This window comes from Theobroma umbraticum, unplaced genomic scaffold, assembly GCF_002168275.2.
Source record: "Theobroma umbraticum cultivar Fairchild unplaced genomic scaffold, ASM216827v3 scaffold_147.0, whole genome shotgun sequence".
Lineage (NCBI taxonomy): Eukaryota > Viridiplantae > Streptophyta > Magnoliopsida > Malvales > Malvaceae > Theobroma > Theobroma umbraticum.
In genome coordinates this window covers 2,000,377-2,019,618 of record NW_018397259.1, presented here as the reverse complement: position 1 = coordinate 2,019,618, position 19,242 = coordinate 2,000,377, and the positions used below count along the sequence as shown (strand labels likewise).

Genomic DNA, 19,242 nt, shown 5'->3' with positions numbered 1-19,242 from the left:
CAAACAAATGGTCAGTTCGAGAGAACTAATCAAATCCTTGAGGACATGTTGAGAGCTTGTGTCATGGATTTTAGAGGTTCTTGAAATCGACACTTGTCATGGGTGGAATTTGCTTATAATAATAGCTATCAATCTAGTATCCAAATGGCTTTATTCGAAGCTTTGTATGGTAGGAAATGTAGGTCACCTCTTTGTTAGGATGATGTGGGTGAAAGACAACTATTGGGTCCAGATCTTATTCAGCAAGCAATAGAGAAGGTTCGGTTGATCAGAGAACATCTTCGTACGGCCCAAAGTAGACAAAAAAGTTATGTAGACAATAGAAGAAAGAAGTTAGAATTCGAGGTTGGAGATCATGTGTTTCTTCGGGTTTCCCTACTAGAGGAGTAATGCGATTTTGGATTCGAGGAAAACTTAGTCCTCGTTATGTGGGTCCGTTTGAGATTTTGGACAAAATTGGTGATGTGGCTTATAGACTAGCGTTTTCACCTGCTTTATCAGGGGTGCATAATGTGTTTCATGTCTCCTTGTTGAGGAAATATGTTCTAGATCCTAGTCATGTGGTAGAGTTAGCTCCTTTAAGACTTAGAGAAGATTTGTCTTATGATGAGCATCCTATACATATTGTGGATAGGAAAGAGCAAGTTTTGAGAAGGCAGACAATTCTTTATGTTAAAGTGCAATAGAGTAATCACACGGAATGAGAAGGGTCTTGGGATTTGGAAGAAAATATCAAAGAGAAGTATCCTTATCTTTTTGAGGACCAAGGTAAGAGTTTAAGGGACTAAACTCCTTTTAAGGAGGGAAGGATATAATACCCCTTACAAAAAAATAAATAAATAAATAAAAACTTTTTAAAAAATAGAGTAGATATATTTTAGTTGGTGTCAAATTACGTTATTACGTTTAAAAGAAAATCAATCAATCTTACCTTATCATATAAAATAAATAAATAAAATAAAATAGAAATAAATCAGTTAATCTTATCATGTTTTAAAATAAAAATAATCAGTTTATCTCAATATGTTTAAAAGAAAAGGCAGAGAACTCACGTCAGTTTATTTCATCAGACTCAAACGATAGGTAGTCAGAAGAGTTTAACATCAGGGAAAAAGAAAGACAAAAAAAAGAAAAAAGTATTCAATGGATTGCTAATTAAGATATGTTTAGAATGATATTTTCACAGTTTAGGCACAAAAAAAGCCTTCAATTATTTATGTTTTCTTAATTTTTATTCAAAATTCGATACTTTTTCGATGACTTTCCTATAGCATAATGGGCACCAATAGAAAAGTATTGTGATACCCAACATCCCACATCTGATGTGAATGTGATTGTTAAAACATATATAATAATCTAAGTTTACTACTACCAGTAACTTAAGCTTAAGTTTTTGAGGGCCACGTGGTTTAGGTCCAAAGAGTTGTTAGGCCAGTGGTTGAATTTGAATCGTTACAAATGGTATCAGAGCCTACGCCAGTCCAATGTGAGCTTTCACATTCCTCTGGTGAGATCTTAGACATGTGGATGTGATGTGTGATAGAATTTGAGTAGGTGAGATTGTGATACCTACCATGCCATATCTGATGTAAATGTGATTGTTAAGACCTCATCAAAAATTTGAGTAGGTGAGATTGTAATACCCAACATCCCACATCTGATGTAAATGTGATTGTTAAGACCTATATAACAATCCAAGTCTACTACTAGTAATTTGAGCTTAAGATTTTGAAGATCATGTGGTTTAGACTTAAAGAGTTGTTGGGTCAATGGTTGAACTTGGATCGTTACATTTTTTTTTTGTTGACTTCACCTAATACGGAGATGTGCGAATCATATGATTGATCGTTTTGCTAAAGCTGGTGTTGAGTGGCTAAAAGATCTTGTGGAGATTTTTGATTGATTTCTTTCCCTGCTCTTCAATCTCTACCATTGATGTTTTTGGTTTCTTTGCACTGTGTTTTTTCTTTCTTCTCTGGTTTGTTGCTTTCCCAGCTTTTCTTTCCTTGTTTGCTGTTACCGATGAACTGCTATTCACTTTCCACCTTTTTTAGTAATAAAGCTCATACCATTCAAAAAATAAAAATCTTAAAAATTAAAATTTAACATAATCTTTTGTTAAGCTTTACACCCATTATTGTTCTAGATAATTTAATAATTAAAGTAACTATTCTTAGACATGAGTCATGGCAAGATCATTGTCTTTCTTTTCCCTTCCAAATGAAAAGAATAAATTGATTGCTATCCTTTTTTATTATTATTTATTCTTTAGTGTTGGGGTGGGGATAAAATATTACAAACGTGCGAACATGGCCCAAAGGCATAGCAGCACATGAATCAAAAACAGAGTTTGGTTTGTTGTCTATGGTCTTGCCATTCAGACAAAAGCAAAGGTCAAGGTTTCGACCAATCTAGATGAAGATGGTCAATCGTTTTCTCTAATTTTTTTTATAAGTTTTCTTAATTAGAAAAAAAAAATTTAAACTTCACTCTTTATATAAAAAATCATACACTAATTAAATTTTTTTTAAAATATTTAAATACAAGTTCTTCTTCTATGATTGTTTTTGTTCATACGAATTTGTCAATTGAACTTTATGACCTGCCCAATTCAAAGCAGTTGCTTAAAAGACACAAAGCAGCCAATCAATTCTTAATTTATTTCATTTTCTTTATCTTTTTTGTTATTAATTGCAATAAACACTTTAGTTTGACTTTTTTTTAATATCAATTTGCTATGCTATTATAGAAAATATGGGCCGAGTAGTTGAACCACTTCCAACAATTGCTCAATGCTTCCATTGAACGTTTACACCTCAAAGTTCCCTTTCCAAATAAAATTATATCAAATGCTTACTAATATAATTTTTTTATTTAAAAAATAATAATCCCGACCTTCCACAGTCAATAAATAAAAAAAAATACATTAAAGATGTTCATACCTAATAAAAACTAGACTTGAGCTTGAATTTAACCAGTTTATTTAAATTTATTTAAATTAAAATTATTATTATTAAAATATCTTTATATGAACAAATTAAATAAAATAAAAAAATAAGTTTTTATTAATATAAAAAATGTCCCAAACCAAATCACTAAGAAATAATCCTGTCCACGACTGACCTGTTGACTAGTCTAAGATAGACCCAACAACATTGGAAGAAGAATCTACGTAGCTATATATATATATATATATATATAATGCAAAGATCTACCAATGAACCTAATTTGGGGAAGCAAAGTATCACAAGGTTATTTTATTTTATTAAGGTCTTGAATGGCTTTAAAAAAAATCATAAAATTGACAGAAACTCGAAACGAATATAGAAAGACATACTTCAATTTGACTTGCTTGGCTACCTAAATCATCGATTAAGTTTAAAATCTACTTGAATTGAATATGTAATAATTTTTCTCTAATGATTAAACTACATGTACATTCGGTTTACCTTGGACAATTTGCTATTCCTTATATACCAAAACAAAAATATTGCTATTCTATCCATCGTCATTATTCTTATTTCTGCATACGATTAACGAGTACCCTAAATATTGATTAAGGTTATATTTTTATAAAAGTTATAATTTATAATTAATATATTATCTTCTTCCAATTTAATCAAATTGATAAGGTAATTGTAATCAACTGACTTTCATCAATATTCATAAAGTAAGTGTTACTAGAACTTATTAAGATGATGTTTATAAAAATAATTTGATAATTAATATATTTGTTTCTTAAATTTAATGAAAATAATATATTAAATAAAAAATAATTTTCGGAATAATATCTTAATTAATATTAATCAACTAGTTATTGCAAAGACCGATTTACCAACAAGGACATGAGACAGTAAAGTGGGTCCAATGTACTTGAGACTTGGAGGGAAGAGAAAGCCACTTTATGCGTCTGCATGCACCTCGTGGCTCTAAAGCTTAATGATTTTTCTTGTATTCTTTTGTGGAAAAGCAGCGGTGCCAAAAGGAATCTTAGGATTTTTTAATCATAAAAAGCATAAACTTCATGGACTAAACAACTGTGATTTCTTCATCAATTTGTCTCCACGCCAAGCGATATACCAACTACTTGCATTTTATAACTATTTTCACCATTCGTGCTTCAATTAGTTATTCATGATTTTGTCGACAAACAACTCAGGTTTTAGACTTTGTGGTTAAGCAATTTCAGGTAATTTGGGAAACAATTTGCACTTTTCTCCTGCCTTTGGTGAAGGTGGCAGAAAGCTTTTCCAAGACTTGTATTAAGTTCAACACTTTGCCAGCAGGATGTCAATGGGTATCTTATAATCAAATATATTCTATTATTTGATTTAATTAAGGAAGGTTATGACACCATATAATTGAATTTGAATAGTAAGATTATTATCAATTATGAATTCTATAGTAATCTTAGGATATTTATTGCTTGAATTTGATAATAAATATTAATTTTTAATATTTTAATTATATATATATAATTTTTATAATTAATTTAATACTTATTAAAATTAATTAATTATTCTAATTATGATATAAAACATTTTATAAATTAATTTTTTTATTATTAATAATATATAAAAATAATTTTAAATTTATTTTAATTAAAATATTAGATAAGTAGTGCTTAAAATATTCAAGTATGAATTTCAATAATAATTGAATATTTATAGAGTTCAGATTCGACTAAATACATGTTCAAATACTCTACTCATATCTATATTTGTCACTATTAAATTTTTGGCCAACATTGTCCTCTATAGAGTTTTTGAAAAGGTGTAATATATTTTTATTTTAATTTTATATTAAAATTTAAGTTCATGAATTAGTTTGTACTTAGCTCCTAAAATGTCACCTTCTACGAGTGAACTCCAATTATTTCAAGTTCAAATACGACTTGTTGATCATATGAAAGTAAATTTTTCTGTAGATTTGTTTATAATATAGCATCGATTATTAAATATATCTTTAATATTATAATTAAATATTTATCTTTGCTTTGAGCATTAATTTATTTATTTATCTTTTACATTTAGCATGTAATAAAATGGTAATAAATAAATCCAGTGGTACACAGATAATTCCGACATTCTTGAAGAATGAGAGGGGCATCGGTCCAAGTTCACCCGCACTGGTGGGTCCGCCATTTCTGATTCCTCCAAAGCTGACCGCCTCAGCACGTGGGCTTCACTTTCTTTTCCGGGTTCGGCATTTGCCTTTCTATTCTTAGCTCGCCTCCTTTCTACTTCCTACCATGCAATTGTCATGTCCACATCTAAATTTTCTCCATCATTTTCCAACAACTTGCTTCTGAATTTAAGTGGAAATTGCTAATGAATAAAGAGAAAAAGCAAATTAAATGAATTAAATATAAAATTGATTCCTTCTTTTTCTTTTTTTGATAAATTTTTACTATCACCGTTGAGATGAATTAAGATCAAAATTTGAATTTTGAGGTGAATTAAGATTGAAGTTTGAATAAGATCTTGAAATATTTTAATTCAATGATTTTTTAAAAATCTTTTTATCTCAATTTTAATGAATTTAATTTTTATATTTTTATTAAAAAGTAATATAAAATTAATTTTATATTGTGTTAAAATTTTACCCTTAATTTCAGCTACCTAACTTTTGTTGATAATATAAGATGCCAACTTTATTTTTTTTGTCACAACATTACAAAAAAACCGTTATTTTTAATTAAAAAACAAAAAATTATATTTTTAGAACCTAAAAAATTAATTGTTATTATTTGATTCAAATAAAATATTATCTTTTAGATTAATATGTGTCACGTGATCAAAAGATTAATCTATCTTATCATGTTATATTATCATTAATATATCACGTCATTTAAATTAATAATAAATTTTTAATACAGTTATTAATTATTTTTTAATTAAAATTTTATAAAAGTATAAGGATTAAATTTATTAGCATAAAAATAAAAAAAATTAAATCGATGGAATTGAAATGATAGAAAGACAAATTCAGATTTCAACAATTGAATAAACTATTTAAGTACTTTAGTCTCATATATTTGATTTCAATACTTTCTTATATTCTTTCAAACTTTTATATTTGTCAATTTAAATATAAAATTTAAAGTTAAAGTAAAAAGATACATACATGAATTCTTGAGTTAAATGCATTAATTCCTTATATTTTTTTATTTGTTTTAATATTGTAAAAAATGAAATAATTTTTATGGGAATTTCTAGGTGACTATTACTTTAAAACAAAAAGGAAAAACAACGAGCTCTTATTTTATAAGTTTTATGTTTTTATGAGAAATTAAAATATAAAATTCCTACGTCCTCAAACCTTCTACAAGGAAGAAAAGACACAAAATTTGCAAATAAAATTGGAAAAGATGAAAAAGGGAAAGAAATTCATGGGTTGAACAGCAATAATTCTAGTGCTGGATTGGATCCAAAGCAGGCACAGTAAAACTACAAAAGTAGGTTGCAATTGAAGAACAAAAACAAAAGAAAAGAAAGAAAAAGTACTTGATTTCTGTAGTTTTAGGCGATGTACCCTTTTTTATAGCGTTGATGGAAAACAAATATTAATAAAAAGATGAAGCCAAAAAAAGGCCAAACCAGTCCGTCCGTTCCGACAAGCACATTTATTGCTATGCTCTTCTTCTCTAGCCACTCCCTCTCTTAGCTCTGCTGCTTTCCTGCCCACATTCTCTTCAAACCCATTTCTCCAGTTCACATTTCATTTGCTCATAGCCTTGCTCCACCGAACGATGTGGCCCTGTCTGTCTTCTTTAGTATCTTCCTTAATCTCTTCTTCTTCATCTCTACTTTTACTTTGCTCACAGCCGTAGATCTTTCTTCTACCTCAGTCCTGCTCTTCTTCTTCTTCTTCCCCTTTTTGTTTTTTCCTTATCTGGGGGTTTTGATTTCACCAAGAAAAAAGAAAAGAAATATCGTTACTTCACTGCTGAAGACCAGATTCCCTCTTGCAATTTTCCTAACAAAATAGTTTTTTTTTCTCTTTTCTTTAGCTTTGTCTAACCCGAAAATCAAACCAAAACCAAACCCTGTTCAGCTTTGACTTAAGTGGCTCTTATCCTTGTTTCAATAAACTCTTCTAGTAGTTGGAACTTTCTTTTTTTTTTTTAATTTTAAATCTTTCTAAATTTATCAAGGTTTGTTTTTCATAAAAAAAAAAAACGCATAATCATCTGTAATATCAATGTCCAGAGTCTTATCTTTTCCAGCTTTGAAAATGGTTGCATTTTTCCAACAGTGCATTTCCAATATCCTAAAATTGGGTCCCATCTCTGCCTAAAAGTTTCATATTTGTTTTTGTACTCCACCTGCTCATCAAAATCACATTTTTTAAAGTCTCTTTACAGTTCATTTTCAATCATGCATCAAAAATAAATAAAATATATGTTCTCTTCTGTTATTCTAATACCATTCAATCACTCCTCAAATCTTGTTGTTTTGGTCAAGTTTTTAATGCTCACTCGTTCATAAGGCCCAAAAGGGCACCCTCGGATTCTTCTTTTGTGGGTTATGGTCAAGGTGGTATTCTATGCCGGCTACTTGAATTTCTGGGCTCTTGACTTATCATTTCAGGTACCAAACTCTGAAAATACTTACTTTCCTGTCTTGCATAATTGTCAGTTTTTTTATTCGTCTTGAGTTTTCTGTCTTTGATATTTGTTGCTAATCCCTTGAAATGTTAAAAGTTTTTAGCAGGCTTTTGCCTAATAAACATTGAAAATGTGGTTGCATTGCCTTGATTAAACATAGATAGTTCACAATTTTTCAAGGCAGTCAATGGTCTTGGTTATAGTTTTCCAATGACTTGCATCATGCTTGGTCTTGAAAATTATGAACTTTGCCTACTTTCATCCTTCATCGTAGGCTAATTATATGCTGAATGCCGTTAAATGACTTAATTAGTGCCAAGTTTTCTAGTGGTTTTTTTTCGCAGTGGTTAGTGTACTGATTTGTTCATTTTTGTTGCTTTTCTAAAGCATATGCAAGTATGCTTGAACAGGAGAGATTCCTCTATGGTTCTGCTCTCCAGCTATGTATCTCTCTCGGGTCTTTGCTTTTTGGCGTTGTAGCTTCAGAAATTGTATTGGGTTCAAAACTTTCTGTAGAAGAAGATAATTCATGGGTTTCATCTAATGGCGATTTCGCTATTGGATTCTATAACCACCCTGATCAGCCAAACCAGTTTAGTATTGGCATTCGTTTCAATTCGAAGTCAATCCCTGTTGATAAACGGACAGTGGTTTGGGTTGCCGGAGGTGAAGTTTCTGTTAGTAACAACTCCTATTTCCAGCTTCAAAAGAATGGAGAATTGGTTCTTTTTGATGCCTCGCAGGGTCAAGAGCTGTGGACCAGCAAAACAAGCCAACTATCCGTTGCATCAGCTTTTCTTCGTGATGATGGTAATCTTGTCTTACTGAATGAGAAGAAAGATATAGTTTGGCAAAGTTTTGATTATCCAACAGATACGCTTCTTCCTGGCCAGAGATTTTATGCTTTTAGTACATTGAGAGCTGCCAGTCAAAATGATGTTTCAAGTTTATATAGCCTCTACCTGAATGTTTCTGGTCAGCTACAGCTAAGGTGGGAAAGCAGTATCATCTATTGGAACAGCGGAAGACCTTCTCATTCAAATCTCACCGCTGTTCTGACTTCTAGTGGAAGCCTGCAACTTGTGGCCCCAAATTTGGGACCTGTTTGGTCTGTGTTCGGAGAAGATCATAATGACACTGTAAGATTTAGGTTCCTCCGCCTGGATGTGGATGGTAACTTGCGGTTATTCTCTTGGATAGAGGTTTCACAAAAGTGGAGATCAGTTTGGCAAGCTGTTGAGAATCAGTGTACTGTCTTTGCAACTTGCTATCAGCAAGGCATCTGTGTATTCAATGCATCTGGGTCCCCTGTTTGCACATGCCCATTTCACCACACAGCCCAGTCTAACTCAAAATGTTTGTTTTCATCTCAGCATGACTGCAAATCAGGGTCCATTATGCTAGAGCAAGCCAACATGTTTCTTTATGGATATTACCCAGTCAATGATTCTATCTCCATAACTAGCATAAACCAGTGCAAAAGCATGTGCCTCAATGACTCAAGTTGTACTTCTGTAACCTACACAAATGATGGAAGTGCAAAGTGCAGGATGATGAAAACTCCGTATGTCAGTGGTTATTCAGTTCCCTCTCTTAGTTCTATATCTTTTGTTAAGAGGTGTTCAGACCCCATAGCTGCTGATCCCATCTTCCCATTGGAGTCTCCACCACAAGCACATGAGTCTTATAAGATTTGCATTCCTTGTCTAGTTGGAGCTGCCTCAGGCACATTTGTTGTTTTTGTTGTGATTCAGTTGGCAATGGGTTTTTACCTCCATAAAAGAAGAAACTCTTACAGGAGACTAGCTTCTTTAGCTTATTCCACTCCTGGTTCAAAATGTTTAATCATGTTATCCTTCACTGAGATCAAGGACCTTACAGGGAATTTCAACCACCAAATTGGGCCTAGGATGTTCAAAGGTGCCTTACCCAACAACCAACTGGTCGCAGTCAAAGAGCTGGAAGCAACCACTGAAGCAAGAAAATTTCGAGCTGCAGTGTCAAAGATAGGAAGCATTTATCACAAAGGTCTTGTCAAGCTGGAAGGCTATTGTTGCGAGGTAGATCTCAGGTATTTAGTCTATGAATATGCCAAGAATGGTTCTGTGGAGAAATACATAGAAGATTCAACATTGGCTGAGAGACTGACTTGGAGAAAGAGAATGGAGATTTGCTTAAGTGTCGGTAGAGCCATATTTTATTTGCACACAGAGTGTAGAGAATTTTTATGCCATGGAAATTTGAAATGTGAAAATGTAGTCCTTGATGAAAATTTTGAGGCTAAAGTGAATGAATTTGGGCTTCGGATGCTTTATGGTGAGGCATCCTCACATAGGGCTTCGGCAGAGAAAGATGTGGAGGAGTTTGGCAAGATTGTTTTGACACTAGTTAGCGGGATTAAAGAAGCGAATGATGTTTTTGGTTGGGCATACAAGGAATGGTTGGAAGGTCATGCGGAGAATGTAGTAGATAAAAGACTTGAGGGCGAAGTGGATAACGAGGAACTGGAGCGTGCATTGAGAATTGCATTTTGGTGCCTTCAAACTGATGAACGTGTGAAACCTTCAATGGGGGAGGTAGTGAAGGTGTTGGAGGGCACACTTCCAGTTGATCCTCCTCCACCACCTTTTACCTGTTGGAGATCACCGAGGGAGGAAGAGGACTCATCAGAATTAGGCTCAGAGTCAGAGACATAGGATTGTAATGTACAAGCGATAATTTTCATTGATTTTTCCTTTTCAATTTTGTACAGTAGGACTAACATTCACAGGAATGACACTCTGAGGCTTTGTTCCAAAAAGGGACATGCCATTTTTTTCCCCAACTGATGTTAGTGCACAAGCCGCGGTCCTTTTGTCAAATCGTCATTCTATTTTTCAATATTGAGGCTTGCCGTGCATCAATTTTCTTGTACTTTTTCTTGCTTTTTAAGTTTCATTGCCATTAGTGAGAGCTTCTTTGGTTGAGTGGTTCTCATTCCTAGGTGAATCATTGAAACTTAAAATCAATCAAGGCCTGGGCACTGTCTGGCTAAGCCTGAATATTAAATCATACTGGGTTGGCCTTGACATTAGACCCGGAGCTCTTTCTTCTTTATTACTCCACTCTCCTCAGTCCTGATGGCCGAAAACAAGAAGCCGCCAAGCCCTGATGATCGGAAACTGTCACGGAATTAGAGTGAAAAAAACCAAAAAAAAAAAATATCATCATACCCATCATAAAACCATGACTAATTCTGAACAAAATCAAATTAGGAAATTCTAGGAAGACTGGTTAGTCATAAACTCAGCTATCTGGTTTAGTCGTGTCTTTGTTTTAACATGGTAAGAAGGAAACTTTTTTAAAATAAAATGTTAAGATAATTGTATAAATTCAGTTGTGGAGAGGATTTTCTTGCCACCAAGCATAAAACTTTTGGGCTGCTTTATCATTATCAGTGGTGGATTACTCTTCACAATCTAAAGCAAGAATCCAAGCAATCAGTGACGGACTATTTAGCCCATGTTCAATGAGGACATCTTTACCTCAGTCATGTTCTCATGGCTCTTTGTCTAAACTATGAATGTCTTCTAAAATATTCTGTTCTATATTACTATACTGGTAATTTCCCTATCAATTTCCCTCTTCATGTTTTTTTGGCCACCGCCATACCAAAGATATGCTGGAGTTAAACTTCAACACAAAATTGCCAGGAAACTTGAATCTAAATTATCCTAGAAATAAATATTTTCCCTGGGCGACAGCTACGGTCCATGGACCCCTTGAATTATGATTACAACTATGAAGCACCAACATGATATGACATGATTCCACATTAAATTTTTTTTCCTCTTAGTAATAAATGCGCCGAGCTGCATCATTTGAGAAGAGTTTTGAATTTTGAACCTATTTATCCCATTAAATTGTGCCAGCATCAACTTTCACTTCTATCAATTTATTTAATTATTTGTACTTGCTTTAGAAAATAAATTGTCTTAGCTCATTCATTAATCAAAGTGAATATCAAGGACCCGTCCTCCACGAGACACGCCATAGATTTTGAGACTTTGCTTAATTTGAAGGTCTAAGTTTGAAACTGGAAATAAATGATATAAAGATTTATGAGATGAAAAGTATATAATTAATTTTATCGTGCAACATAAAATCTTTATATATAAAAATAATATCAAAGATTTTTTAACTTGTGATTTTGCAAGTTAATTCCCTCATAAATTTATTACTTATAATTGTCAAATCATAATTATTAATTACGTAAACTTTATTATGAAGCTTATATTTATAAGTAATGAACTCTTACAAAAATTTTTATTATGGTTGGATAACTGTGGTTCTAGAGAAAAAAAAAATTATAGATGAAATGTTCTCCAATTGTACCGTTGATTAATTCTAAACATGAGTCGTAGTGTGTAGTTAATTTTAATTCAATCGGTTATAATTGTGTCAAACTATTTATAATTCTCTTTATTAGTTATGATATTATATCTAATCAAAAATAATTATTCAAAAAATATTCTATTCAAAATGTCATCAATTAATGGGCTTATGAGGTTTAAAGTTAAAAGGATTGGCAGACGAGTAAGGAAGCCTGCGCATGCAAATCGTTTATTGTGTAAGTTATATAGTATATATACAGCGGAGTTAAGATTTTAAATGTAAATCGTAAAAATAAAAAATTTAATATTTAAAGAAATAAAATTATAATTTTTTTTAAAATTAAAATAAAACAAAAAAAATATAAATTTTTGAAATTTGAGGAGGCAGGGGCTGCTAGCCCCCCTCCCTCCGGGTATATATATATATCAATCAACCAAACTTAAAATGATAATATGAATGATTATATTTTAACATAAATGCACTAAATTAAATAATCATTGGAAATTCTAAGAATGCAACTTTCAAACAAACAAACAAAAAAAAAGTCAATGTACAAAAGATGAAGCAAAATTAAGTTACAAAAATTCAAGCGACAAATGCAAGAAGAGTGAAAACCTCTTTAAGTAACTCTTTATGCATTTATTTGTTATATGTTTATGTTTCATCTAATTATACTTGACATATTTTTATTGAAAAATTGGAGTTAAAATATATAAGAAAATTTACCTAAGTTTTCCTTTTACCAAAATGTTTTTGCTACCTCCCAGCCTAGCTAGAGGCAGACATGCACGCGGAGCACATTGCAAACACATTTTTCAACTTGAATATATATATACACACACACGATAAGGTGAGTCTGCAAATACTCAAAGAAAACCGGAGATCTTGGGCGAAATTCCTACTTAGATATCCATCTCACTTCGTCCGAAACGTGTTTCGATCTTATCAGGATTTGGTAGAGTTCGGAATAAAATTTTAATTTTCAGTGGTAGTAGTTATTGCTGCTGTAAGATTATATTGGATCTTACTTAAAAGTTTAAAATCATAGCAGAAACTTTTCAATTACCCAAATAGTTAAATGAGACCCTTTTGGAATGTTTCTGTTGCTATGTTTCAAGCAATCCTTATCAGGTTTTTGAAAGTGCTAGTGGTCTGTCTCTTTGTACAAGGCTAGCTGTGCTCCAGAGACCAGCCAAGACACAGCTCTATTTAAATACACACCCTCATCAGTCTCATCAAGTTTTCAATCTTTCCACTCTGCCTTGTCTAGCTAGCATATTGTCCTTTTTAGCTTTCCCAATGGCTCCAACCGCAACAAGAAGGAGAAGTTGTTACAGGCGGCGAGGGGTCGAAAGAGATAGCAGCCTGGAATCATCAATGGAGTTGCCTTGTAGTCACATTGGCAGTAACAGCAGTTCCAATGATTCATCATGCAGGAATAGCACTACTGCTGATAAAGAAGACATAAACGGTGTAGAAGTCTTGCAGACTGGATGTTCTACTCCAAAGGGGCAAAGGTTTAGAATACCAGATACGTTAACTTGTCCTCCAGCTCCAATGAAACCCAGAGTTGCTCCAAAGTTGTTGTCCAGGAGGTCTTCAGCTATCACCTTCTTTGCTCCTCCAGATATAGACCTTTTCTTCTTTCTCGCCTTTCAGAATGTCTCAGCTTAAATTAGTCATTAGTTCTTCTCTTGTTAACTTCAAGCCTTGAAAGCATCAGTACTACTTCAGCTTGTTCAAGAGATGACTAATCTTTGATGTAATATTAGTTGTTAGTCTTTTGATCTTTCCCCTCTATATATAAACTATGTTAATGAACATCTACTAGCTCAATATTGCTTTAAATAATTTTGTTTACTGATCCAAAATAATTCCTTCCAATATATAATTAGATATAAGATTCAGAATGCAAGTTAGGGAACACTGTGAATTACTGAAACCTCAGCTAGCTACCGCCTCCATCCAAAAGATGAAAACTTAAATAAATAAAAGCAGTTGGCCTGATGGCTGTTGCCTGGTCTAGTTTTGATTTGAGAACTGAGATCATCTTCTCCTTGATAACATATTTTAACATTTTGATTTTAGTTGGGGTCAACTCCATAAAGAAATATATGCAGAAAAAGCTACTTTTGAATGTGAGCTTATATATTGATTGAATATTCCTCAGCTTTCTGCACTTTCTTTCGTAACCTTTTTGGCCATTGATAGGGACATCATCTCATCTAATCTCGATAAAATATAGCGTTGCTGCTAGCTTTCATGCATATGTTAGCTATATTGCTTGCTTGTAGTTCTTTGACTTAATAGTAAAATTTATACAAGCTTCCCTTCTCCATAAGTTCCAAGTTTCCACACCTGGTTTGTAACAGTAATCTGACTGGTAGATTTCGGTCCCTTTTTTAACTCTCTTTGACAATCTTTTTGTAATAACATCATGGTCAAGAACGCTACAACTATGTCTTAGTGTTTGAAAAAATTGACCTGTTATAATGTTAATATATCAGCATGATGTCATAATTATATACTTATAAATTATTCTAAAAATTTGATGATAGGTTACAAAATCATTAAGTAACTTCTAATTTAAAAACTTAAATATAACATTTAAATGCATTGATAGATGTAAAGAAATACAATAAAATAACAAAACAGCCGATAGTCAACAGATTTCATTAAAACAAGTTGATTTGGACCAATTTTCAAAAGCTAATGCTGCTTTTACATTGTCAAAGATTGGATGTTTTTTAATTGATTCTTTTATTATATGAAAAAGATTTGAGTTTTTTTTTTTACTTGAAAATAAAGTATTGGTCTTCTTTTATGTGAATATCCAAGAATATATCTCGGAGTCAATCGGTTTAGATATTCTAAAGCAAGTACTAGTATTCATTTTTTTCACATCCCTTTGGCCTTATTTGAAAATTAAGAAGATGCAGGTTGTCATATCCCTCTAGTTTTGGTTAGTATGTATATTTACATGTATATATACATGTGAAGCATTGGACTCTTAAATTGATATTTTACTCTATTATACCTCTTCAAGCAATTGGGGAGAACACCATAGATGTTTCTGAAAAATTGTGGATGACAGGCCTCTAGTGAAGATGTCGGCAAGTTTTGATTGAGAACGGACATGAAAAATTTGAGGAACATCCTTGTAGACAAGATACCGAACAAAATGATAAGAAGTCTCAATTTGTTTTATCTGGAAAATAAGATTAGCAGCAAGTTGAGTCGCTCCCAAATTATCTGAGTATACAAATCACGATAAATTTATTGAAATGTCAATTTCACATAAAATGTAAAAAATCCAAAATATGTCTCGAGAAGTTACAAAATATGCTTCAGTACTAGATTGAGTGATAAAAATTTGTTTTTTAGTATTCCAAGAAATAGGATTAGGTCCCAAGAAAATACAATATATATATATATATATATATATATATATATATATAACCCATCGTAGAATGTCTAGTATCCGGATATCCAGTCCAATCAACATCAACATAACATACCAAGCTTGGAAATGAATAAGGAAGAAAAAAAAATTCCACAGTTCACGGTTCCTTTTAGGTACCATAAAATTCGTTTGACTGCTTGCAATTGGAGCATGCATCAACTAACAAGCCTATTGTACAGCATTAGATGGTAGGCCGAGTAAAAGTAAGATATTGAAAAACACCTACAATACTACGACACTGAGAGCGATCTAAGAGTAAAGTTCCATCATAAAAAAACAGTTTCTTTCCTACAGTAACAGGAGTTGAAGTGCGTCTAAAATTCTTTATACTCAAACGAGAAAGTAAAGAAGATATATACTTCATTTGAGTATACACCAACTATTGAGGTGTACAATGTAATGAAGATCTCCAAAATCTTTCATGGAGAACTACAAAGAAAGATTTGAGGTTAAAGGAGAATTAATACTCACAGAAGAGCTTGTAAGGACGATATCATCCACAGCCAGTAAAAGGGTCAATATGTTAGACGAGGAGTGCCATATAAACATAGAAAAATATCTGCATGATCGCTTTTAAAATCAAGATTATAGAGAGCTTTGAAACCAAGCTCGTGGAGCTTGACGTACGTAAGCCATAAATTAATTGATGTAGCTTAGAAACATGATTAAAATGTTTAGGATATGCCTGGTGGTTGAGTCATGAACACCTCTTTATGCAAATGACCATGCAAAAAGGCTTTTTTCATGTCTAGTTGTCTTATAGACCATCCTCTAGAGATAACAACAAATTAAATAATTTAGGTAGTAGTAGCCTTAATAACATGGCTGAAAGTGTAGTCAAAGTCATTACCTTCTTGTTGCATATATCCTTTTGCTGCCTATCGTGTCTTATAATGCTCAATCATGCTATCAGCTCTTTCTTTGATTTTGTAGACCCATTGATAACCAACAATATTCATGGATGGCTCTTATGGCCCCAGAGACCATGTGTTACGTTACAAAAGAGTTTGTGTATTCCCCTTTCATAGTTGAGATACTTTTACAGTCCGTGTAATGTAAGCTTTTTTGAAAGATGTGGGTCCAAGGGATGAAGACGATACAAATGCCTTTGCAGAAGTAGTGACATGTAAAGAATAAGACGCATTAGATCGATGAGTAGCATCACGACTGCAAGTCACCATTGGATGATTAGAACCTAAAGCAGAGGATGAAGGTTGAGACTATTATTGAGTTGATGGTATTAACATAGTGGATGGAATGGAATCATTCACGATTGGAGTTATAAGATGAATGAGAAGTGGAATTGATCGAGAAAAATGTTCATTTCGTGTATAGTTGTTTTGACAAATGCTTAACTTGAGGCTCCATGATGGATTGTACAAGTGGTTCAGGATGAGTTGTGCCCTCAGTGCAAAGTGCCATTGATTCAGCACAAAACCTGATGAGAAAAAGGCAATGAAACAACTTAATAGTCCCACTAGACTAACTGGTATTCGAAAGATTAGGAATAATCCCAGAAGCAATTGGACTTGAGCGTTCGGGCAAAAGAAAAATAATTTTCCTCAAAGGTCACATGACGGGAAATATAAATTTCGACCATCGGAAAGATTCAAACAGCAATATCCTTTTTGTAGAGAACTGTATCCCAAATATACACAACATTTTCTATAAGGAACTAAATGGGGATACGTAACAAGTACACCAAAAACTCTCAAGTGACATATTCAAGTACAACAACAAACAAAATCTCAAATGGAGAACAATATTTCTACACTAGTGTAGAAAGATAAACCCATTGTAGAAAATGCCTTAAGCCAAAGTGAAAATTTGGAATATGCACCTTATGCTACCCCTCTGGAGTTTGGCTAGTATGTATTTTTATAGTACCAATGAAATGTGTACATGTGTATATACACATGTGAACTACATTGGAGTCCTAAATTAACATTTTACTCTATTATTACTCTTTGGCCTTGTTATTGTGAATTCTCATATACTAGTAGTGAAATTAATAACATTATATTGTTCATGATTAAAATAGTTGTATTGCACTTTTTCCCCTTTAATCAAACTCATTGTCCTTTATATGAGATACAAAGGATTTGTTGAAGATCTCGCGAATGAGGTTAACATTCATTAAGCCTACAAATGATATTATACATATTGGCGCCACTGAAATAGTGAATATAGCTATATAGTTTCACTTTGCTTTAATTAATTTTCATCATAACGTATGCAAGAAAAACAAAAATATAAATGTATATGAGACGCTATAATTCTTTATATATTTATATATAAAATTTTTAAGAATGCAATAATTAATGTTGTTGACGGTTTGACTGTGTTGTATGATAATCATGAAAAAAGAAAACTGGAAACGTGGTAGGAAGGAAGAAATATGTGGCTACTTTCACTTTATCGCGTGGAGTAGCTTATGACGAAGATAATGATGGTAGGTTGTTTTTCGAGATGCGGATTAGATAATGATGGCTGATGTTTTTGGTATTGTGTTTGTGCTCTGTCACAGAAAGTGGTAAGAGAATCCAATGAAACACCTCGTGCCCCTTGCTCCTGGAACTGTCCACGCCGAATTAACTGCCTTCCTGCTTCACCACTCCATCCATATCTTTAGTCTCTAGTTTTGGTCATAAACATGCTGGGCTTCCATACGAAAGATTATTTTAATGACAAAGTCGTTTGTTACACTCGCGATACGTCCGCATGCTATTTTTTTTTTCAATTAAGTTAAGAATATTTTATTAAAAAAATATAATAATAATTATATTATCATATTTAATTATTACTATACATGTATAAAATATTATTTTATAAAATATATAACTGTTGTTATTGTAACCATGATTATAGTATTTGTGATGGTGCTCCTATAAGAAAAAAAAAAACAAAAGCTTAAATAAAATCTTCAAACTTAAAGTAAAATGTATAATAAATCAATCTCTTTTAAAATTTTATTTTTAACTTTCTGATCTGCATCACATTTCATTTATTACATTTAACATTTAAAATAGAATATGTATTAACTCAATATCTCTCAAAACTCTATCTTTAACTAGTTGATTTGAACCTTTTATATTAGTTACATTTAACACTTGAAAAATAGAACATGTAATAATTCAATCTCTCTCAAAATCCTATCTTTAGTTAGTTGATATGCACTTATTTACATTAATTATATTTAATATTGAAAAATGATATGGGAGTAATAAATAATGAAATAAAAAAATTATTTTTTATAAATAGTCACATATAAAAAGTAAAAAAAAATCTAGAACGTTAATTGTGAGAGGAAAAAAATCTAATAAGAAAAATCTACGACATCAATAGTGAGAGAAAAAAAAATCTAATCCAAACCTAGTCCCAGACCCCAAGCTTAAGCCTAAAACCCAACCACAAACCAATCCTATTATACGTTAAGCCCATGCCCCGAACAAACACATGTCAAACTAAGAACCCTATCAAGTGTCAAGCCAAAAAGCCTTTGGACTTCCTTTAAATATAACAAACTTCTTTTAATTATTTGTAATTTTCAACACTTAATTTACTGTAAAAAAGTAACATTAGATTATTTATTAGCTTAAATAGGAACAAAGCTTATATGAGATTATTTATTAACTTAAATAGGACGCTCACATGCATGTAAGTGTTTTCTTCTCTCTTTTTTTATAGTCAAGTTGATTTAGTAATCTAAAATGCATGTAAGTGTTTTATTTTTTTTCATAGTCAAATTGATTTAGTAATCTAAAGTTGTATACTTGTTTGCTGATAATGAAGCAAA

The 19,242-nt window shown here is 32.2% G+C and overlaps 1 protein-coding gene across 1 annotated transcript; it reads left to right on the top strand.

The window, feature by feature from the left end:
* Positions 1-6,504: 6,504 nt before the first annotated feature.
* On the top strand, positions 6,505-10,708 carry LOC110415868 (G-type lectin S-receptor-like serine/threonine-protein kinase SD3-1). The gene is given in 3 exon segments (XM_021427628.2): positions 6,505-7,592; positions 7,997-10,290; positions 10,293-10,708. Coding segments are annotated over 2 exon segments (2,304 nt in total). The 5' UTR covers positions 6,505-7,592; positions 7,997-8,007; the 3' UTR covers positions 10,314-10,708.
* Positions 10,709-19,242: the final 8,534 nt, after the last annotated feature.